This window comes from Podarcis melisellensis, assembly GCF_964234715.1.
Source record: "Podarcis melisellensis genome assembly, chromosome: 17".
NCBI classification, from domain to species: Eukaryota; Metazoa; Chordata; class Lepidosauria; order Squamata; family Lacertidae; genus Podarcis; species Podarcis melisellensis.
Window position 1 is genome coordinate 4,113,701 of NC_138534.1, and position 23,647 is coordinate 4,137,347.

Below are 23,647 nucleotides of genomic sequence, written 5' to 3' on the forward strand. Positions count from 1 at the left end.
AAAAGTCCTCTGTGAAGCTTTATTGGGACTGTGCTACTTCAAAATGCAGGTAGGGTCCACCTCCTATAAAAAAACCCCTCCCTGCACCCTGGGAATTAACACAACGGGGAGAATGAGAGCAGCTTCTGGCTCTGGCTGCACCACCCGTTTAAAGTAGTTTCATGCCACTTGAAACAACCATGGCTTCCCCCAAACACTCCTGGGAGCTCTAGTTTCTTAAGGGCGCTGAGAAGTACAAGGAGCAACCCCCATTCTTCTTCCAGAGCTACAATTTTCAGACTAGTTTAACAGTCAATCCCTCTGCCCAGGGAACTCTGGGAATTGTGGCTCTGTGAGATAGGAACAGGGGCTTCCTAGCAACTCTCAACACCCTTAACTTACTACTCTCCTTAGGATGCTTTGAAGGAAACCATGGCTGATTAAGGTGCTGTGATCCTGCTTTAAATGGTGCAGATGGGGCCTCCTTCTCTCTGATATGCCAGCTTTTCACAGAGAGGCAGTTTTTTTACACAGAGCAGCATTCAGTTTCAATGAACCCCACCTGTAGTCCAGAACGGTACAGTCCCATGTCTGTATTGTGTGTGGATAGGTCCTTCTGTCAAAAAGTCAGATGATTCATTGGCCCTTTTCAAGGCCCATCCCAATTCTTTGATTGTAACTGAGAAGTGACACAAACTTTCATCAGCAGCCGCCTGATTCCCTTTTTGCAAATTTCCGAAGCAGCCTGAAACAGTACCCAGATCTGGTTCGGGAAAGCCTGGACTCTGCAAGAGAATGAGGGTGCCTGAAAATCCATGCAAATCTTCTTTGGTGCAGTTGCCAGACAGAATTCACCTTCCTATAAGTGGTCCAGTTGTGCTGAAAGATACACGTTCCCTTCTGCTGCAGAGGGAGCTCCGACTGCATCAATATAGTGCTTCCTTCAGTGTATGAAATCTGCTTGTACTGGACTGCAGGGGCAACAAAAATATGCTAGCTGACCAAGTGTGAACTGTGAAAGTCCCACGTCAAAGCACACTCCATGGGAGACCACAGGCAAGCCATCCATTCTCATGTAAAAAAAGGGAATCCTCTTGGCATTTCTACACTTCTGTCACTGTAGAGTCAAGGCAGCCACCAGCATTTGGACCCCTGGTATCAGAACAGCTTTAGATGCCATATCCTGAGCCAGCCAGCATGACTAAGGCCAGCAACACAAGGCCAGCTGGCCTGGCTTGCTGGCATCTCCAATGGGCTCTGTTCAGTTCCACCTCTACAGGATAATGGTCGCTGATCTCCAAAGCCTGAAACAGCAGGTAAAGAGAAAATGAGGAGCTGGGCAACAAGAGATCTGGTTTCTATCCCCTGTACAAAAAAAGGGTTCCTTTCCATAGCAGATTCCCGTGCTTTAATGCAGGCATGGGCAACCCTGTAACCCTCTATAACAGGAGTGGGGAACCTTCTTCAGCTTGAGGGCTGGTGGGTGGGGACAGAAGCAGAAGTGAGAGGAGCAACTGAGCGATAGTATGGTGTAGTGGTTAGAGGGTTGGACTAGGACCTGGGAGACCAGGGTTCAAATTCCCACTTGGCCATGAAGCTCACTGGGTGACCTTGGGTCAATCACTGCCTCTTAGCCTAACCGACCACAGAGGGAAGTTGTGGGGATTGAGAGGGAGAACTATATATGCCCCCTTGAACTCCTTGGAGGAAAAGGTAGGGGGAAATGCAAGAATGAATAATGTAACTTTTTGTACTTTAGGAGAGTTTCTACATGCAATCACACTCCCTTCATTCCAGGTATGCAAGAAGCATCAACCACCTTGGCTGTCAGTCCTGGAAGACCAAGTCCCTGCCTTGCAGGGCTTTCCCACTGACTGACTCCAGCAGCCAAGCTGAGGTGGCTGAACAGACTCTTGGGTTCGGATATTGTTAGGGGCATTTGTTGGGGGTTTGCACTGCTGTTATTATTGCCCTAATTGTTTAAAATGTTTTAAATTGTTTTTAACTGCTACTAACATGTGTTTTGAAATTTGGGGGGTTTGTTGTTTTAAAATAAGGAATGTAGAATGTGTTCTAGGTAAAGAGGAGCTGGGGAAGGCAGAGGTGACCCCAATCACAGTGGCTCTGGAGGGGGGGGGAGACAGGGCAGGTAAGGGGCACACTGCAGAGGCAGAGGCCAACCCGCTCTGTATCACTGAGACCTGGGGGTGTGCAGGGTGAAGTTGGTCTCACCCAGCCATGCCAACCTGGGTACTTGGTGCAACATCAGGGCAGACTTGAGGGTCAGGGAGGGGAGTTGCTGTGGTCTATAGAGATTTCATCTCTCTCTCCAGGCTTTGGGGGATCCTGGCACTGGGCAATCAGGACAGATTGGGGATTCTGCTGGTTTACTGCCCACCTCGCCACCCAGCAGTCTCCCTGCCTGAATTGACAGAGCTGGTCTCAGAGGCCGTGCTGAGGACTCCCAGGCTGCTGGTTCTGTGGGACTTCAACATTCATGCCAAAGCAACTGGCTAAGGACTTCATGGCTGCCATGATGACGATGGGGCTGTCCCAACATGTCACTGGCCCAGTGCATGCGGAAACATACCATACTATGTGCTTATCAGCAAGCAATTTCCCCCTCCCAACAGGAATTTCCCGGTACCTCTGCTTCTGAGAGCCCAAATTCTTTGGCAAAGTTGAACGGCTGAGCAGATCCAGGCACCACAGCAGCCAGGCAGCGTTCTCCATGGACCACAATCCTGTTTAGGTGTAAGGAAGAGTGAGGCATGGGTTAAAATAGAGTGGATCATGCAATTCATCCCCTGACCGGTAAGGCTGGTTCCGGGATCTCACCTGTCATAGGCACAGTGGGTTGTGTCCCGAACGGTGGTGTCGGCATTGTCACCGATGAGCCAATGAAAGCCAGGGTCCTGGCGTAGGCGGATTTCTCCCCAGCGTTTCTTTGCCACGTAGCCACAGTCAGCATTGAAATCACCCAAGAAAATCATATCCTGGGGAGGAATAAGAAGGAGAAAAAATCAGCTCGCCAAGATTCGTTAAGTGAGCAACGGGATTAGTGAGAACAGAAAAGAGATGCTGGCTGGAAAATAAGCAGTTGCCAGGTTCTCAAGCAGAGATGGTGTTTGTCCTTCAAATTAGGGGAGAGGAACTTTTTATGTCAAGGAACAGGACAGGAAACCTAACTGCCTGGGGCCTGGTTACCTAAAGGACCAGCTTCTCCAATATGTGCCATCTCATATACTTGGCTCAACATCAGAGAACTTGCCTTGTGTTCTGTCTGAGAAGCAAGCTGCATTGGTTGTGGTGGCATCACAGGCTTCATCCAGACATATTTCCAATATGGCAGAATCTACTGTCAAGGTGGAAGCCCTTTGCCAGTCAGCAATAACTTATCAAGGTGTCAGTGAAGTTAACTCTTTATTCAAAGAAACAAAACAGCTCAGGCCTAATGAGCACAGCAATTCTTCCAACTAGGTCTTGCCCCAATGGGGCAGTTGTGAGGACTGAAGATCCCTGCCTTCCCACTGTTCTCTAAGTCTCTCATCCCCCCCCCCCCAGGTCCTTCCCAAGCAATCTGAGACTTTTTTGCCTTGTCTGTCTTTGCTCTGCCCTCTTTGTTTTCTGGGAGACCAGGGGAAAGGGGGGCTGGTTGTAGTTTGAGGGGGAAAGCCCTTGGCTTCTTCAGCAGCCTGCCTGAACTCTGCCTCTCCCCCTCCCCAACTTCCACTTATACCTCTGCTTTCGGACTGCTCTCTACCACAGCCTCTTCTTGCTCACCAAACCCTGTGACCTCTTAAGCTTCTGATACCTCCTCCCAGACTGGTCCCTCTGACCACTCATCGCCATCCCGCCACTACTCCCCTGGCTCTGAGCCTTCTTCCCCTTGGGGCTCCCCAGCTGGTGCTTCCCATGACTCCTCTGCTTCCAGCCAGTCCATGATATCTACCAATGGTCAACAAGACTGCAAACATTACAATGGCTGGACATGGTCAGCAGTAGCTGCAGCAGTGAAGCAGCAGAAAAATTTCCCATGTAGATGCACGGTGAGACAGCAAACCCCCTGCCATTCTCTTAAACCTCAGCTCCCTTGCAAGTACCCATTCCTTACCTCTGTGCCCCAGCGTTCCTTCACACTCAGGAAAACATCATAGAGAGCATCTATTTCAGTTTCAGCTGCCTTGGGCATTGTGTGCTGTGGGATCAAGACCAGCTCCTTGAGTTCTCGAGAATGGAAATGGAGAAAAAGGTAACCAGAAGGTACAGAGTAATCTAGGCAACTTGGAATTCCAACTCAATATAGCCCCTATGGCTTGAAAACAAAACAAGATCTGAAACCACCATTTTGATCCTGGCTTGTTCTCACTAAACATAATTTGAGCAAATCACATTTCCCTGAGTTCATACATCATAGGAACTATGGTTTGTCTGGATACTTCTGATTTCCTACTGTAGCATATGATAAAGGAGAATGTGGAATACACAAAAACAAGGCTTGTTGCAGCTTGTTCACATAACAAAAACCCCATAGTTTTCTATTATGTCCAACCAGTCATGCTGTATGAATGCTATTGTCAACAGATGTTTGCTTGGATGATCTGAGAAAATGCAGGAGGAAAGTAGGTGGTCTCTTAGACTGCATCTACACTACAGGTTTAAAGCAGCACCATGCCACTTTAAATAGTCATGGCTTTCAACACCCCCCAATCATCCTGGGAACTATAGTCTGCGGAGAGGAGACCCCCCCCCCAATATCCTCGCAGAGCTACAATTCTCAGAGTTGTTTAACAGTCAATCCTTCTTTCCAGGGAACTCTGGAAACTGTAGCTCTGTAAGGGGAATAGGAGTCTCCAAATAACTCTCATTATTTTAGTATATATTTTTTTTTATTAATGCTTGGAAAAAAGAGAAAAAATAATACACCAAAGTTAACATCAAATACCAAGCATTTTTAATATTATAAACTAAAAGAGGGGAAATAAAGAAAAAAGACTTCTGATTCTGCACCTAATCAGCTTCATAGACTTATGCAAAACTCTTGCTCCAGAATAGCATCCAACTCTTCTACTTTCCATAAAACAGCATTTTTTTCAGTCTTCAAACCCAGATATCACCCTCTAGAAGTTCAGGCTCCCCACTCTCCCACACGCAGAAAGAGAACTCCTGAGATGTCCTAGGCCCCTTACTTTTGTTTGGAATGCTGACGCGGACAATGAAGGGCTCCCGAGCGAAGACATCAGGCCGGTCTGGATGTCTGTCCTCGTAGGAGTAGAAGTCTAGCATCCGAGTCTTCTGTTCCCTAGGGGAGGGGAGAACACAGAAATAACTCTGGCCCCAGGGAAGAGGTGAAAGTATGCAGGGGTGGACTTTAATGTGGTGCTCTGAGCGAGGACAAAATTTGGCATACTCCCCCCCCCCCAATATTTCTTGTTCCAACAGTAATTCATAATGATAAAATTGCTGTTTGTGGATTGTCTCAGTAGGTATTCATATAAATATTAGCAGCAGCAGCATTAGTAGTAGTAGTAGTTATTATTACTCTCTGGCAAAGCTCCCATCACAGGCTTCAGCAGGGAAAACACATGGGCTGCTTCCAAATGACATTTAAATTGAGGCTGATTTGTTTACAGGGAGATTAGATGACTGTCAGGTGTTGATATGGTTGCTCGAGAGCAAACAGGCAATACTCCAACCTGCCTTTTTTAGGCTTTATTATCTGTACAAACTATTTACAGTGCAGAGCGTCGCAAGTCCATGTCTGCTTAGTCGTTAGCAGAATCTGGTAGTGGGCTGTCCTTCCCCAGCATAACAACTGTGTGACCCCCAACTTTCTCCTCCCCTCTCTGTGCCTAAGACTACTGCGCAGAACAGGCGCTGGCAAAGGGGTACTTCCCTCCCCTCCGCCTTGCTCAGGCTCGGTGTTGAGGCTCTCCCTAGCATCTTCTGATCCTTGCACCCCCTCCCCACTGGAGGTGTGGCTTCCCTCCTCACCAGAGGAAGAACTACTTTGCAAGATCTTTGGAGACTCCCTGTAACACAACCTTCCACCTCTTGCCTCTGAGCTGATGGCAGTTCCCTGACAATGACATTGTGTTAAAGCACACTTTCCAGTACATTTCCGTATCAGTTTTCTGATCACAAAGAGTGAAATCTTTTAGGGATGTGGGTTTGTTGTACAACACTTTCCAATCAACTGCAATTGTGCAACCTGAAGTGGCCGATATGCGATTGAGTCCTACACAAGAACAGTTTGGAAGCACCCAGGGTGAAGCTGAAGGCTAGATTGTACCTACAGAGACAGTGCTGTGTGAGCAACAAAAGGAATAATTTATTTCACATTATCTGTGGTCTAGCGAATAAGGATGAAATAAGTGGTGGATATTTACTAAGAGAGAAACTTGACTCCTTGCATCTGTGGGGATTACAATTAAGGAAAATATGTGGGGCAGGAAATTGATGCAGAGCCCTCATCAAGGTCAATAGCACATCCTAAATTGGGCACCAACAATTGCTTTTTTCTTGCAATAAAAGGGTCTCATTATTTCTGCATTTTTCAAAATGTGGCACAGTCATGAAAGCCCCACCTAGAGACCACAGTGACCTGGATGGTTTGTACTGGAGAAGGCCCTCCCTCAAATAACCTGGTTCTGTTCCAAGTGATGGCCACAGCAGCATGAAAGTTCTGGCAGAAGCAGGACAAGAGTTCAAGGTCCAGCAGAGCAGGGTAAAGTCCGGGGTTCAGCCAAGGCAGCACAGAGTCAAGCAAAGCAAGGCAAGATAAAGCAAAGTCCAGGCTCTGGCAAAGCAAAGGAAGGTACGGTAAGTTAAGGTAGAACAAGGCAATAATTGCTAGAAAGGTGCTGGCAAAAACAGGCTCCTCTTGTGCCAGAGATTCCAGGGCAGTCTGGTGTCTCTTCTGAACCCACAGCCTCATCCTCTGAAGATGGGGAGTAAGACACAATTTAAAAGTGTGGCATACCCCAAGCTTCTATTCTATCAGCCTCCAATCTCCCATTTGTGATAGGTCAGTATTATTATCTCCATATCTTACAGCATTGTAAAGGATATTTGAGATAATGTAGTTAAAAGCTCTATAATATGTACTAAAATCATTATATAAACGTTAATTCACCACCATCATCATCTAAATGCACACTCACACTCATGACACTCACCTGTATATGAATACATAGCGTTCTTGGTAGTTGTTGCGGCCCAGCAGAGGGCTGGTGAGGTAGGAATAGGGACTAGAACTATGATACCTGACAGGAAAAGAGAATTCAGTTGCATTGAAGATATACGTGGATATATAAAAAGCACTTCAGCCAGTGAGTGGATAAATAGAGAAAAAGTCTCACTGTAAAGTAGGAATGGAAAACCTGTATTCCTCTAGCTACTGAACTACAACTACCATCCCTGATCATTGGCCTTTGTTGGCTGTGGCTGATGGGAGTTAATTCCAACAACACCTGGAGGACCACAGGTTCTCCAGCCCTACTATAAGGCAATGTGGGAGTTTTGAAAGTCAGACACTCGCTTCCTGCACCACCCAGGTCAGAGGAGGGAGCTTCAGGCAGTTGAGGCCAGGAAACCATCATTACAGTCCAGAATCCTCTTGGTGCTGGGAGTAGGGTAATTCAGGAGAACCAATCCTCTGCTGCTGCCAACAATAAAGCTCCCAGATCCAGTGTTCTCCCTCAGTATGGTCATTGTGCTGCTGTGGAGAGTCCTGGTGCTGGTTTTATGTGCCCTGGTGCTGTGCATAAGGTTCAATGAGCTCCTGCTGGCTGGCCTTGGGTTCAGTAGTTCCCCTGACTACCAGCATGAGCCTCAGAGTTATGAACCCAGTGGGGCTCCTTAGCTGGTACAGTGGTACCTCGGGTTACAAACACCTCCAGTTACAAACACTTCGGGTTACAGACTCTGCTAACCTGGAAGTAGTACCTCGGGTTAAGAACGTTACCTCAGGATGAGAACAGAAATCGTGCACCAGCAGCGCGGCAGCAGCGGGAGGCCCCATTAGCTAAAGTGGTACTGTCAGGGAACTGCCATCTAAAGCGCCGGAGGCGCAAAGGCTCACTGAGGTTGAGAGAGGACTTGCATTTTACGCACAAGCAGCTCATCGTCCCATCACAGCAATCCGAAAGTCACCGAAAGCCAGCTTGTGCAGGGAGAAGCATCATGAGCAACCCAGCCGGAACCGGAGGAGCAGGAGCAGCTGGAGGGGGTCCAAGCCTGAATTTACTATGCTGATTCATAAATTGGGGTGGGACCTATCGGCGGAGCCCATCCAAATGCTTTTCGAAGAGGGGCTTTCTTCAACCGTCAAAGATGAGCTTTCCCGGGGGCCCAGGGCGGAGTCTATGGACCAGTTAACCAAATCTGCGCTGTCCATAGGAGCGCGCCAGGAGGCGAGGGCTTTGGAAAAGCGGGAAGGGAAAGGAGACCGTTGGAGGGAGTTCCGCATTCCAGACATTCCAGAGCCACCTTTCCCACCGGCAGAGCCGATGGAAGTTGGAACAGCGCGGGCGCGCGCAGTTTCAAATCCCAGTGAAGGGCGGAAGAAGGAGGGAAAGAGCGCCAAGAGATGTTATCTCTGCCAACAGCCAGGGCACTTTGCCAGAGTCTGCCCACAAAGAAAGGAATGGCAAGGGATGGCAGGAGCTGTTGGGGGAAAGGAAGAGGAAGGCAAGGAGCAAGTAAAAGCCAACGCCTGGCTGCCACCGTCGGGGCACAGCAGCCAGGCCAAAGAGCAGTGAAAGTGCCCACGCCGGAACCTCCCAGACCCGCTTTAGTGATAGAGGTGTTACTAGAACTGCCAAACGGACACCCACTAAAGATCAAGGCGCTTTTGGATTCAGGCAGCTCCTGTAATTTCATGAGTAAGGAGTTTGCAGCTGAGCATCAGATACAGACCATCCCTTTAAGCAACCCCTTGCAGGTGACTACGATTGACGGCAGAGAGCTGTTGGGGGGAGAAGTTAGCCAACAGACTGTCCCGATGATAATGAGGGTGGCAAGGCACACCGAACAGATAGCGTTTAATGTGGCCACCCTGGGAGGAGCGCCCATCATTTTGGGGATGAGCTGGCTGGCGCTACACGATCCGCTAGTGGGCTGGCATCAGAGGGTGGTCTCCTTTGGGTCAGCGCATTGCCTAGAACACTGCAAGGAGGGGAAGGTTTCGGGAGGAGACAGAGTCACCCTAGCCGGGATGGAAGTAATGGACAAAGGGAAGGTGCCCCCGCAATACGCAGATCTGAGCAACGTATTCAGCGAAAGGGAAGCAGACAAACTGCCACCGCATAGACCCTTTGACTGTCAAATCAACCTAATCCCTGGGGCCCAACTCCCAGTAGGCAAGCTGTACGCCATGTCAGACAGGGAGATGCAGGAGCTGAGGGAGTTCATTGACAAAAACCTGAAGCGAGGTTTCATCAGAGAGTCCCGAGCGGTGGGGGGCAGCCCAGTGTTTTTTGTGGACAAAAAGAACACAGACAAACCGAGACTGGTGTGTGACTTTAGGGCCCTCAATGCAGTGTCGGAGCCCCTGGCTTTCCCTATGCCCCGAATTGATGACATTTTGACCAGAGTAAGGAAGGGAAAGATCTTTACAAAGCTGGACCTGCGGGGGGCGTACAATCTGATACGCATAAGGAAGGGAGATGAATGGAAGACCACCATGTTTACCCCTTTGGGAGCCTTTGAATACCTCGTTATGCCCTTCGGTCTACAAGGGGGCTCCGCGTGTTTTCAAGCTTTTATAAACCACGTTCTGGGACCTTTGCTCTACAAGAATTGTGTGGCCTTTTTAGACGACGTGTTGGTGTATTCGGAAGATGAGGAACAGCATGTGAGGGACGTTCGAGAAGTGTTGGGCAGGCTGCAAGCCAACCAGCTGTGGGTGAAACTGGAGAAGTGCCAGTTCCACACCAAGGAGGTGGAATTCCTGGGGTACCGCTTGTCAGACAAGGGATTGGCCATGGATCCAGGCAAGGTCCAAGCGGTACTGGAATGGAAGACACCGAAGACCAAGAAGGACGTGCAAAGATTCTTGGGGTTTGGGAACTTTTATAGGAAGTTCATCAAGAACTTTGCCCACTTGACGGCGCCCATCACCGACTGCCTCAGCAGCAAGAAGAAATTTGTTTGGACGGTAGAGGTGGATCGAGCCTTTGAAGAACTGAAAAGGGCTTTCGCCTCGGAAGAACAACTTCTGCATGTGGATTTACGAAAACCCATGAGAGTGGAAACCGATGCATCCGACCGGGCGGTAGGGGCGGTCCTTCTTCAACCGGGGAGGAGTGCGTCGGAGTGGAGACCGTGTGCCTTCTTCTCGCGGAAGCTGAATAAATCCGAGAGGAATTACACGGTGTATGACAGGGAACTACTTGCCATTCACGAAGCATTCCGGAGGTGGAGACATTTATTAATTGGGGCACAACACAAGGTGCAAGTGTGCACCGACCACAAGAATTTAGAGTATTGGAGAACAGCTCGAGTGCTCAACCAACGACAAGTGAGATGGGCACAGGAATTCTCCAAATTCAACTTTGAAATTTGTTATGTGCCAGGCCCAGAAAACGTCAGGGCGGACGCGCTCTCACGCAAACCAGAGTATTGGGAAGGGGAGGGGGTGATCGAAGAGAGACATGTCATCCCTGAGGACCGGTGGGTGTGTGGGGCGGCGTTGGTGGGGCAACGAGAACTGGTAGAGGAAACGGAAAATGATGAATATGCCCAGGATAAGCTCAGAGGTTTCAGGGGGGAGGGCGAGAGTCCCGGAGGTTTTGAGGAAAGAAATGGGGCATTGTATTACAAAGGGGCACTGTATATACCCGAAGGTGAATTGAGGGGGAGAGTACTCAAGCAGTTGCATGATAGCCCCACGGCGGGACATTTTGGACAACACAAGACCATGTGGTTGGTTACCAGAGAATTTTGGTGGCCTAAGGTGAGGGAAGATGTAAGAGAGTATGTAAGAGGGTGTGACCAATGTCAGCGAGCCAAAGGGGAAAGAAGGGCGCCGGCAGGGTTATTAGAACCATTACCCACACCAGAACGGCCTTGGGAAGCGATATCAATAGATTTTATGACGGATCTGCCAAAGTCCAAGGGGAAAACAGCCATCATGGTAGTAGTAGACCTGTTAACTAAGATGTGCCACTTTGTAGCATGCTCACATGCAGTCACAGCGGAAGAAACAGCGAAGTTGTTTGTAGAACACATCTTTAGGTTGCACGGGGCTCCCTTGAGGGTGATCTCAGATCGCGGCAAACAATTTACTTCCAGGTTCTGGAGGAAGCTCATGAGCTTGCTGCACGTGGAAGTCAATTTTTCAACTGCCCGGCACCCTGAAACCAACGGGCAGGCGGAAAGAGCAAATGGCATTCTTCAACAATATCTGAGGTGTTATGTCAATGACAGAGAGAACGATTGGGTCGAAAAGTTGGCATTGGCAGAATTTGCCTACAATAATGCGGAGAATGTGTCCACAGGGATGAGTCCCTTTTTGGCTAATTACGGGTGTCACCCCAGGGCATTTCCAGGGGAAGGAGGGGAGAGATGGAGCGTCCCAGCGGCTGAACATTTTGTAGAAGAGATGGAAGCGATCCATCATCAGCTCCAGCTCAACTTAGAAAGGGCTAAGGCACAATATAAGAAGCAGGCAGACAAGAACAGAAGGGAAGGTGAAACCATAAGGGTGGGGGATCAAGTGTGGTTGTCAACCCAAGGGTTGCCGTTCAAAGGGGGTTGTAAGAAATTGAGGCCCAGAAGATTGGGACCCTTTGAGGTCATTCAGCAGGTCAACCCGGTAGCTTTCAAACTCCGATTACCCAACCACATGAAATTGCACCCAGTGTTCCACAGGTCGTTACTGTCACCATACAGGGGGGGGACGTGAAGGGGAGTACGTCAGGGGACCAGCCTTGGAAGAGAGGGAACGCCGCAATCATGTAGCGGAAATCCTCGATTCCAGGTGGAAGGGAAATCAGGTGGAGTATTTGGTGGCGTGGGAAGGGGAACCGGAGTCAGAAAACACCTGGGTAAGTGCAGAGGAAGTCAATGACGAGGTTTTAACAGAAACGTTCCACCAAAGGTTCCCGAGGAAACCTCAGCCGATAGCAAGGTTTAGGAGGGAGTATTTCGGCACCACCGATGAGGAAGAGGAAATGGAAGGGTTCGCGGAGTCGGAGTTGGAAGAGGGAGTGGACTCCGATGACGAAGAGTATCTAGAGAGTAGGAACAGCAACAAGTGGAGGGAAGTGTTCGCGACGTCGGAAGATGAGGGAGGTTCTTTCAGGGGTTTTACCTCCTCACCGCCAGTAGGAGAGGAGACGGGAGGGGGTGAAGGGGGCCCTGGAGGGGAGGTGGATGTCAGGGAACTGCCATCTAAAGCGCCGGAGGCGCAAAGGCTCACTGAGGTTGAGAGAGGAGTAGCAGCGGAAGAGGGAACCAGTAGAGGGCGAGCAAGAACTCCAAGGGAAAGTGAGTCGGAGGGATGGCTCAGAGACGCTTCCAGCGAAAACAGTGGGGAGGTCTCAGGACCTCCTATAGGGACACCCACACCTCGACGGAAACTGTCACGCCGAGAGGCCAGACGACGTGTTTCCGTTAAGGAGCTTTTATGTTGGAAACGATTCCGAAAGCAGCCACTTTCGGATTCTACTAGTGATTGACGCAGCCATGCTGGAGGGGCTCCGTCACAGGCAGAGGTTTGAAAACCTGATCAAACTCTGAGGGACTTGCATTTTACGCACAAGCAGCTCATCGTCCCATCACAGGTACCTCAGGTTAAGAACAGTTTCAGGTTAAGAACAGACCTCCGGAACGAATTAAGTTCGTAACCAGAGGTACCACTGTATTCTGTTTACTGACTGGCTGGGGGTTAGTGTACACACACACGCGCACACATGAGCACACACACACCATCACCATATCCAAGATTCCTCCCCATTCTGACACAGTCCTGCTATGAGACAAAGCACAGCACACTGGCAATTTTCCTGCACAAGCCTCATTGAAATAAATGGTATTGCTAATCTTGCACAGATCTCCCTCTCGTTCCCGTGAGACTCATGCAGAACAGCTTGGGGAATTATGCCCAACACAATTTAGGTGGAAGGGTTTTTCCACCTCAAGCACCAAAATATCTGGGCCAGCTCTGCTCCCATCATGCAACTGTCCAGCTTTCCTCCCATTCATTTCTCTTTCCCAATCCATATTTTTTCCAAAGGCCCTGTTGTCTCCTTCTCCACTATCTCTTCATGGATTCCTCTCCCTCTGGTTGCATTTCTCCCATATTACTCACACTCACCGATTCAGGGCAGCCACCAAGGCAGGAACTGCTTTTCCCTTTGCATCCATCACCTCTTGTAGGACAGTGATATCACAACGAGAGAGGATCTGTGGGAGGGAACAGAGACACATTAGCCTGTATATCAGGGCTAGAGAGCCCAAATGTTGTTGGACTCCAACATGTTAGTCCTAAATAAGGTGGTAAATCTGTGTCTGGGCTATACCTAGGGAATGGGAGAGAATTCTGATTCAGTTCACATTTAATAATAATAATAATAATAATATTTTTTTTATTTATACCCTGCCCTCCCCAGCCAAGGCCGGGCTCAGAGCGGCTTACAAGCAATAATAAAAACAAGATGAATGATTACAACTTAAAAACAAAAATGAAATACAACATTAAAATAATGGAACATTAAAATATTAAAATGTAGCCTCATCGCAGGATGAGAAGGAAAAAAAAAAAAAAGGAGTGAATCAAATTGGCTCCAAGCCAAAGGCCAGGCAGAACAACTCTGTCTTACAGGCTCTGTGGAAAGAAATCAGATCCTGCAGGGCCCTGGTCTCATGAGGCAGAGCGTTCCACCAGGCCGGAGCCAGAGGTGAAAAGGCCCTGGCTCTGGTTGAAGCCAATCTAACTTCTTTAGGGTCTGGGACCACTAGGGTGTTGTTATTTATGGACCTTGAGACTCTCTGTGGGGCATACCAGGAGAGGCGGTCCCGTAGGTACGAGGGTCCTAGGCCGTGAAGGGCTTTAAAGGTCAAAAGCAGCACCTTAAATCTGACCCTGAACTCTACCGGGAGCCAGTGCAGCTTGAAAAGCACTGGGTGAATATGCTCCCATGGCAGAGACCCCATGAGGAGCCTCGCTGCAGCATTCTGCACCCGCTGGAGTTTCTGGGGCAGCTTCAAGGGCAGCCCCGAGTAGAGCGAATTACAGTAGTCAAGCCTGGAGATGACCGTCGCATGGATCACTGTGGCCAGGTCGGGGCGGGAAAGGTAAGGGACCAACTGCTTGATGCGGCGAAGGTGGAAAAATGTCGCCTTGGCTGTTGCTGTAACTTGCGCCTCCATGGAAAGGGAGGCATCAAGGATTACACCCAAACTCTTAACGGAAGGCAATGGCACTAATTGGGCCCCCGCAAGAGAAGGGAGTTGGTCCCTCATCCCCATGCCATCCCGACCTAGCCATAGGACCTCTGTCTTTGAAGGATTTCGTTTCAATTGGCTCCCACGAAACCATCCAGCCACAGCTTCCAAGGTGAACCTTCTGCCTGCAAAGCATGTGTTCTTACCACTGAACTTTGGCTCTCCCCTGGAGCTCCTAACCAGTGACGGACCTATGTTTTGGGGGCCATGAAACTTGAACTGCCATGGGGGCCCAATCGCAACCAGCATAAAGGTCTGGGTAACCAACCACTGTTATTTTCTCCAATGTGGTTGTTCCACAACAGATTGCCACACCTTTACAACAGCTTTACTCAATAACTTTGGGATTATCAAAATATATACAGCAAAAAATTAATCAATTTGAGTCATGCAACTCAAGTTGGATCTACTGGACCCAATTTTTTAAAGCACTGTAAAGTCACTTCTAGGGCTCCTCTGGAATTAGGCGCTTTGAACCAGGGGTGGTTTCATAGCAGATCCACCCCTACACCCAGTGGCGTAGCGTGGGTTGTCAGCACCCAGGGCAAGGCAAGTAATTTGCGCCCCCTAACCCCTAACCTGCTGCCGCTGCCAGCTGCTTCTTGCTGCTGCCTGGTCTGGTCTGGTGTGGTTCTCTCCCGCGCTCAGCGCTGCGCTGGGCGGCCGCTGCACTGTCCCTCCCCCAGATAGTCCCTCGCTCTCTCTTCGCACCGCACGCCTGGCACCCACCCTATCCACAGTGGGCGGCGACCCGGCGGCTCGGATCGGATTCGCACAGCCAGCACTGCAGTGAGAGAGAGTGAGTGAGCCAGGTAGGGGCAGAGAGCTGCGAGTGCGAGCGCGCGCCCCCCCCAGATGTTGCGCCTGGTGCGGCCGGCCCCCCTGCACCCCCCCCCCGCTACGCCACTGCCTACACCTAACTTTAGTGGCTTCTCTTCCTAACCTGTCCTTCCTACTCCTCCCACACCCATTAGAACTTGTTAATACACGTTGTTCATGTGAGCAAATCCTGTCTAAAGAAGGAATTCAACCCACAGAAGCGACATGCATCCAGAAGAATCAGGGCACCCGCCGGGGGTTGCCTTGAAGTCCCCACCTTGACAAGTGTGTCCATGACGCTGGCCTTGCTTGCCTTCCCTTGGGCAAAGCGCTGAGTGTTGAAGGCACAGATCCGGAAGGGGGCTCCTGCTGGGCACAGCAACAAGAGCGGCAAGAAGCGCAGAAAGCAGGAGGGCTCCATCCTTGGGAATCCAGTCAGGTTCCTTCTACAGACGGATTCTGTGCAAGATAAAAGTGAATCAGAGAAAGACGGAAAAGCAGGCCGATGGAGGAGGTGGCAGTGGCTGGGAGCCTGTCGAGGGAATCACTCCTACAACAGTGGCCACTCATGAATCTTCTGGGACGAATCTAAATATAGAGATGAGTGCTACTAAATAAAGACCAACACAAACGAAAGAGCAGAAAGCAGCAGCGTGATAGTTCATGATTCTTATGCCAACAGACTCCTCCTAGACAAGGCCTGGTTTGAGCCAGGGGCACGGGCACAGAGGCAGTTTTCCTCCTGGAGGGGGCAGCTGCTGTGCCAATTTTAAACAGGATCATGGTGTAGAGAGACAGATTCCCCCCGCCCCCGCAGACTGCAGTCATGAAGTTGGTCAGGCCCCTTTGCAGCATTACTTTAAAATACGAAGATCTGCTGAATGTATTCACACCTTTAACCCATCTTCTGCTTTGATGCTAAAAACTTGCCTTGATCTCCAGCATCAGCTCTAGAACATGCGATGAGTGCCTCCCGAGAAAAGGCAGGCTATATGCATCTCTCACAAGCTTCCTATCTGAAATTGGGGAGTGGGGCTTCCAAGTTAGAAGTTACAGCTTCCATGCAGGTATAACTCAGCATCCAGGGAACCTGAACGTTGGAAAATTCAGTTCAGACGAAAGGAAGTCCTTCACACGGTACAGAGTAAAACTAAGGAATTTGCTACCCCAAAACAATCCATGAATGGAGGGGGCTACTGCGCTCATGCCTTGCTTATGGCATTCCCACAGGAGTCTGGTTAGCTACTCTGACAACAGGCTGCTGGGTGAGACCGGCCTTTGGGTTCTTCTTTTGGTATTCCTGTTCAATGAAAGGTGGCATACAAATAATGTGACTAATTTCTGTTCCTTTTTGCTTCACATCTCACCTTTCCTTAGAGGAGATCAAGGGGGGAGATATGGTTCTTCCCTCCTCATTTAATGCTCACAGCAGCCATGTGAGGTAGAGGCTGAGTCAACCAGTGAAATTCAGGGCTGAGTAGGAATTTAAACCCTGGTATTCCAGGTCTAGGGACGCGGGTGGCGCTGTGAGTAAAACCTCAGCGCCTAGGACTTGCCGATCGTATGGTCGGTGGTTCGAATCCCCGTGGTGGGGTGAGCTCCCGTCTTTCGGTCCCAGTTCCTGCCCACCTAGCAGTTCGAAAGCACCCCTAAGTGCAAGTAGATAAATAGGTGCCGCTTTATAGTGGGAAGCTAAACGGCGTTTCCGTGCGCTGCGCTGGTGCAGGCTCGCCAGTGCAGCTTCGGCACGCTGGCCACGTGACCCGGAAGTGTCTCTGGACAGCGCTGGCCCCTGGCCTCTTAAGTGAGATGGGCGCACAACCCGAGAGTCGGACACGACTGGCCCGTACGGGCAGGGGTACCATTACCTTTATTCCAGGTCTAATCTAGGACTCTAATCACTAGACCACACTGGCCCACAGAGGCTTCTCACACTCTTTTATTTCTTTTCAGTAACTCAGCTTTTACAGAAGATATCATATATTCGATTTTTAATGTCTCATTCTCCAGTGCCAAGCAAAGAAATATGGAAGGTATTCTTATAGACCAAGAATAGACCAACAGCATTTTCACAAGTTGCATTAGGGGTCAAATTAGACATTACTTTACGTTTGGACAGTATTATTACATTGATAGCTAAGTTGCTCAGTAGTCTATGGTTCTCTCATCTCCCCCCCCCCCATTTTATCTGTACAACAACTTGATGAGATAGGTTTGACTGAGAGATATTAACTGCCCCTAACTGCCCCAAAGGCACCCAGTGAGCTTCATGGCTGAGTGGGGATTTGAACTCGGATCTCCTCAGTCCTAAGTCTGACCACAGGAGTACCACACTTGTTGCACATCTAAGATCCTCTTTCATGATGTCTACAACTGGGGTGGGGAAACTTTGGCACTCCACATGCTGTTAAACTACAACTTTAATCAGCCCCAGCAAGCATAGCCAATGACTGGAGATTATGGGAATTGTAGTTCGGGGGGAAGTGACAAGTGGGGTACCGCAGGGTTCTGTCGTGGGCCCGTTGTTGTTCACTGTCTTTATAAACAACTTGCTGAGGGGATGCTCATCAAATTTGCAGATGACAACAAACTGGTAGGGTGTCTAATGCTGCAGAAGACATAATTAGGATTCAAGAGGATCTTAACAGATTGGAAAACTGGGCCCAAACCAACAACATGAATTTCAGTAGGGACAAATGTAAGGTTCTACACTTAGGCAGTAAGAACCAGTAGTACAAATATAAGATGGAGGACACCTGACTTAGTAGACCACAAAAAGGTAAAGGACCCCTGACAGTTAAGTCCAGTCGAAGATGACTCTGGGGTTGCAGTGCTCATCTTGCTTTACAGGCCGAGGGAGCCAGTGTTTGTCCACAGACAGTTTTTCTGGGTCATGTGGCCAGCATGACTAAGCCACTTCTGGTGCAACGGAACACCAAAACCATAGCAGCAGACGCAGAACGTCATTTACCTTCCTGCCTGCGTGGTACCTACTCATGTACTTGCACTTTTTTGGCATGCTTTCAAGCTGCTAGGTTGGCAGGAGCTGGGACTGAGCAATGGGAGCTTCGAACCACCGGCCTTTGGATCGGCAAGCCCTAGGTTCAGTGGTTTAGACCACAGCACCGCCCGTGTCCCTAGTAGACCACAAGCTGAACTTAAATCAACAGTGCAATAGCGCCACCTTGGGCCCTATACTGTGGGTGCCCAGTGTGTGTGTGCTACAACATCAGAAGGACCAGCCTGTAATTGTGTGGATCAAAACTTCAGAGTAAGAATTACTGTGTAAGTCAAAACACAGAAACCCAGTCATCTGTATTCCTAGCTGTTTATAATGTCAGGCAGAATTATTAGTACAGCCAGACCTCGGTTGTCAAATGTAATCCGTTCCGGAAGCCCGTTCATCTTCCAAAATGTTCGACAGCCAAGGTGTGGCTTCTGATTGGTTTCACTGTACCAGAAAAAGCTTTAATTTGCGTAAATTAATAACAGGTGTTGAACCCACTGTGCGTAAAGTAAGAGCGAATGCCAAATTATTTTTCTCAGTTAAGCCAGATCTGCAAGGTTGTTTACGGCAGGTGTGGACAACCTGTGGCACCACAGATGTTGCTGGACTACAACTCCCATCACCCCTGACCATTGCCTAGGCTGGCTACGGCTGATGGGAGTTTGAGTCCAGCCACTACTCCTGATTCATGTGATGTGCAAGGTAGGTACCAAAATCTTTTGACAGAACAACCTTCCTGCTCAATCATCATCATCATCATCAATAATCAGATCTCGTGTGTTCCTGGCTGAGAGCTCTGATGCACCAACCCTGCTTATCCGGAAACGGGTTAATTCCAAGTTAACCTGTCTATTTCCAAGGAAGAGGAAGTTTCCTCCCTGTCTCGCACTGTCCTTTAATTTGTCGGGAAGGACCTGGGTGCTCCCGATCCTGAAACACTCTGCCGCGGTCAAGGCAAAAAGGGAAGGGCGGATCCGATGCAGCGACTGCTGCTCCTCCCGCTGCGCCCCTTCCTGCAACTTAGGGCGGCTGTTTCCTGCACTTGCCCTTCAGCCGCCCCCAGCCCTTCGCCGCCCTCCGACCCCACGGCCTCGCCTGGCTCCTCTCACCCGCATCGCCGTGCCCGTTTCCTCGCGCCCTTGTCCCTCCGTCCGCCCGTCGGGCGGCAGCAGCAGAACAGCCAGACGGAGCGGGCGGGACAGTCCAGCCCCGCGCTCGAAGGAGGCGCCACTCGGGGAGCTCCGAGGAGGGCGGAGGCGCAGCTGGGCGGGAGGAGGGAGCGCTCGGCCCCCTCGCCAGTCGCCACTTCCCCCCGAGCCCGCTTTCGAGGGAGGGGGGGGGCCTTCCTTGTGAACGCGCCTGGCCTCTATGGGTCATTGCGTGGTGCAACTCTTCTGTTTTAAATAAAACTGCAAGCCGCTTTGTGTAGGAAGCTCCTCAGAAACAGGGGCAGAACTTTTTAAGAGGGATAAAACGGACAAGGGAGGCTGGCTTCGTTTTGCCTCCCCTCTCGTAGGGCACCCATTCACGGGGTACCCCACAAATCAGCCCATTTGGGTGTTGCGTTTCCGTACCAATGACTGACAGGAGAAGCAGGTGGCTGGCATGGCTAATATATTCCACACATGTTGTTGTTGTTGTTGTTGTTCAGTCGTGTCCTCCTCTTCGTGACCCCCTGGACCAGAGCACGCCAGGCCCTCCTGTCTTCCACTCCCTCCCGCAGTTTGGTCAAACTCATTTTGGGAGCTTTGAGAACACTGTCCCACCATCTCGTCCTCTGTCGTCCCCAGTGGTGTAGTGTGGGTTGTCAGCACCCGGGGGCAAGGCAAGTAATTTGTGCCCCCTAACCCATGGATTTGCGCCCCCTAACCCCCAGATGTTGCGCCCGGTGCGGCCGGCCCTCCCTGCACCCCCCACGCTACGCCACTGGTCGTCCCCATCTCCTTGTGCCCTCCATCTTTCCCAGGATCAGGGTCTTTTCCAGGGAGTCTTCTCCTCTCATGAGGTGGCCAAAGTCTTGGAGCCTCAGCTTCCGGATCTGTCCTTCCAGTGAGCACTCAGGGCTGATTTCCTTCAGAATGGATAGGACTCTCAAGAGTCTCCTCCAGCACCATAATTCAAAAGCATCAATTCTTCGGCGATCAGCACATATACTGAGTGCATTTCGGTGTTATGGGGCTTCTGTGGAAATACACTTAGAGAGCTCAATGACTTACCCCTGGTGTTTATCATGCCTAGTTTGTCCCGAGATATACATAGATCATGTGGCATGTGTAGCTGCCACATTAAGGTGTCAGTAAAGGGATGCGGGTGGCGCTGTGGACAGATATATTGCACTAATTAATATATGTAAAGCTTCTGCGCACTTTCACAAGGGATAGTCAACACTATTGCTTGGCAATATTGTGTTGATCTCTTGCAATATCTAGAAAAACTATTTAAATATTTTATTTAAATAAACTTTTATTCTTTTTTTCACTTGAAACATGTGCAGTCCTATCCTTTAGCACAGTGGTGTACATCTACCACCCTTTCTTGTTACTACAGCCGGGGAGGAGCAATAATTCCTGCAAGCATATTAACTCCAGTTTAATAGTTTATAGTTTAATAAAAGTTTCGAGTATTAATTTTTTGTCTGGAAAGGTGCAGGATTTGCCTTTCTCATCCCATACCCTATGTTGCAACTAGTTTGCAATTCAAACAGGAATTCCCATATTCATTCTCTCCTCCCTCTCTCTAATCAGATCCCAAACCTGTAAAACAAGTGCGATTATTGTTCTACTGGCTACTCACCATACTCCTATCTCCATCCGCCCCCACATTTCTTTGTTTCAGGAATCCCACAGGTTTCACTGTTCCCCAGGGCGTCCTAGCACATTCCCCTATCTCAGGTGACTCAAAATCAAACGTGTACATCAGCACACTGAAACAAAAAAATCAATAGACATTTGAACACAGAAACTCAGCACATACACAAAAAGGACACAGCTCTAAGCACTAATATGTGCCAAGAGGTGACATAAAACCTTGTTTAAGGAAGGGTAAACTGTATTTCCACCTGGTTTTGTCATCACAACCATGTATGGTCAGTGCAACCATGGGCGTAGTCAAGGGGGGGCAGGAAGGGGCAGCTGTCCCCCCAAATAAATAAAACTAAATAAAAATACATAGGTAACTGAGGTTCTGCCCCCCCAACAAAGGCCTGCCCCTCACTAACAAAAATCCTGGCTACGCCCATGAGTGAAACTATATCCAGCAACAACTGAATATACAACCAACCACAATGTCATCACATTCAGTGAAAGTATGGGGCAACTTGCTTAAAACTGATGTGGTAATACTACAGCAATCCATTATGCAGTATGTCTTCACTAACACTAATAAAAGCTCATTAAGTATCAAGCACAACATCTGAGAAAGCAAAAGTATTTTCAATGCAATGTGTGTTACTGCTTGTTGGACATACCAGGATAACAGGTCAGATCATATACATGGCGGGGGTTGGGGGGCAGACACCAAGAACCATAACAGCTTAAACTCATGGTTGCCAGCTAACTTCTAGGTCTGCTAATTATATATACTTTTACCTACCCCAGCCCTCAGTGGTCTGTGCCATGTATACTTGAAGAAGCACCTTGTGGGCGCATCTACAGCAGTTTATCGTGCACTCAGAGCTGCTCATGCGTGCATGTTTTGTGCCGTATCTGCAGGACATCACCCTTGTCAAAATGCCACCCCATGTTATTTTTCCATTTAATCCAAATTTACAATTTCTGTGGAAAATCTGATAAGGTAAGAACACAAAAGAATCTTAAACATCCTTACATCCTCCTCATTGTTTTAATCAAAACTTCCTAGCTAGAAGGTGCGATCCTATGCAGGAGTTTCACTAACTGAGTATACGCAGGGCTGGCCCAAGAAGGAAGATCAGGATCTGCTGTCAATTCAGGTGATGAATCCTGCCACCTGCGGCGGTCGCCTCAACTTGCTTCATGGGTCGGCCAGCTCTAAGTACAGTCTTTCTCCACATGAAACAGTTATCTGTTTTGGGTTTTGGCTGTTGCTTGTTGAGTTATGAAGAATTTCAATGATCAGTTTTTTTATTTGCACTTTTAAAAAGTATCATATATAGTGGCTTTCTGAAATTTAAATGTTATAAATGCATTTTGACAAAAAAAGTACAGTGAACCATGAAAATGCGGGTGTTCTGACATATCTACTACATTATATAAATCATCCAACAATAATATCTAGCATTTATATAGTGCTTAACCCAATTGTTGAAAGCTCTTGATATATATTCTCTCAATACTCCTTACAACAGTTCTGTGAGGTAGGCCACCGTTATTACGCCTTTATTGCAGATGTGTGCCAGAGGATAAGTGAAATCCTTGCACTGATGGAACAAGTTAGTTGGATACTGCCCCAATTAACTAACTGCTACTCAATGTGCTTTTTTAATTGGAGATGCCAAGAATTGAACCTGGGTCCTTCTGCATGCAAAGAGGCAGTCTTCAACTTAGCTACCAGAGTGACTTGCCTGAGGCAATCTAATGGGGTCAGAACTGAGGGGAGATTTGAACCAGGGGATTTGCCAGCTCACTTTCTTAGGAAAGATTCTACAGTGGTATCTCGGGTTAAGTACTTAGTTCTTTCTGGAGGTCTGTTCTTAACCTGAAACTGTTCTTAACCTGAAGCACCACTTTAGCTAATGGGGCCTCCTGCTGCCGCCGCGCTGCTGCCACGCGATTTCTGTTCTCATCCTGAAGCAAAGTTCTTAACCTGAGGTACTATTTATGGGTTAGCGGAGTCTGTAACCTGAAGTGTATGTAACCTGAAGCATATGTAACCCGAGGTACCACTGTATATCAGGGGCAGGCAACCCAAGGCCCGGGGGCCGGATGCGGCCTAATCGCCTTCTCAATCCGGTCCACGGATGGTCCGGGAATCAGCTTGTTTTTACATGAGTAGAATGTGTCCTTTTATTTAAAATGCATCTCTGAGTTATTTGTGGGGCATAAGAATTCGTTCATTCCCCCCCCCAAAAAAAAATTATCTGGCCCACCACATGGTCTGAGGGACGGTGGACCGGCCCACGGCTGAAAAAGGTTGCTGACCCCTGTTCTATATCATCTCTCTACAGCAGCAGTTCTCAGACTGGCCTTTACTTGCGGCCAGAGGGGAGGCCCCACACTAAAGTAACATGCCACAATATCAACTGAGCAAACTAGGTGTCACCACATCTAAAGCTCCTTGTAACCTTGTGGAGTCACTTTGGCTGCATTTGAGAAGGCAGACTCCTGAATGGCAGTCTCAAGCTTCTGAGTTCCTCTCCGAAGGGGTCCTTGGTAAGATCAGGAAGGGTGGACAAGCTGCCGAGAAAGGCAACTT

General features: G+C 49.1%; 2 protein-coding genes across 2 annotated transcripts in view; both read right to left on the reverse strand.

Annotated features, from left to right (window-relative positions):
• On the reverse strand, positions 1 to 15,670 carry DNASE1L1 (deoxyribonuclease 1 like 1; the record flags this gene model as incomplete). Its single annotated transcript, XM_081894697.1, has 8 exons — positions 1 to 1,283; positions 2,627 to 2,723; positions 2,818 to 2,975; positions 4,094 to 4,206; positions 5,169 to 5,281; positions 7,158 to 7,244; positions 13,301 to 13,389; positions 15,527 to 15,670. 8 exons carry the CDS (start codon positions 15,668 to 15,670, stop codon positions 1,149 to 1,151), a joined length of 936 nt encoding a protein of 311 aa, XP_081750823.1. The 3' UTR covers positions 1 to 1,148.
• LOC309359847 (uncharacterized protein) overlaps positions 15,578 to 23,647 on the reverse strand; it is a gene marked incomplete at its 5' end in the record, with an annotated part of 13,446 nt that continues 5,376 nt past the window's right edge. Inside the window, one exon of the mRNA XM_081894073.1 lies at positions 15,578 to 15,708. Coding sequence (XP_081750199.1) covers positions 15,685 to 15,708 — 24 coding nt within the window. The 3' untranslated portion in view covers positions 15,578 to 15,684. The remainder of the gene's footprint in view (positions 15,709 to 23,647) is intronic.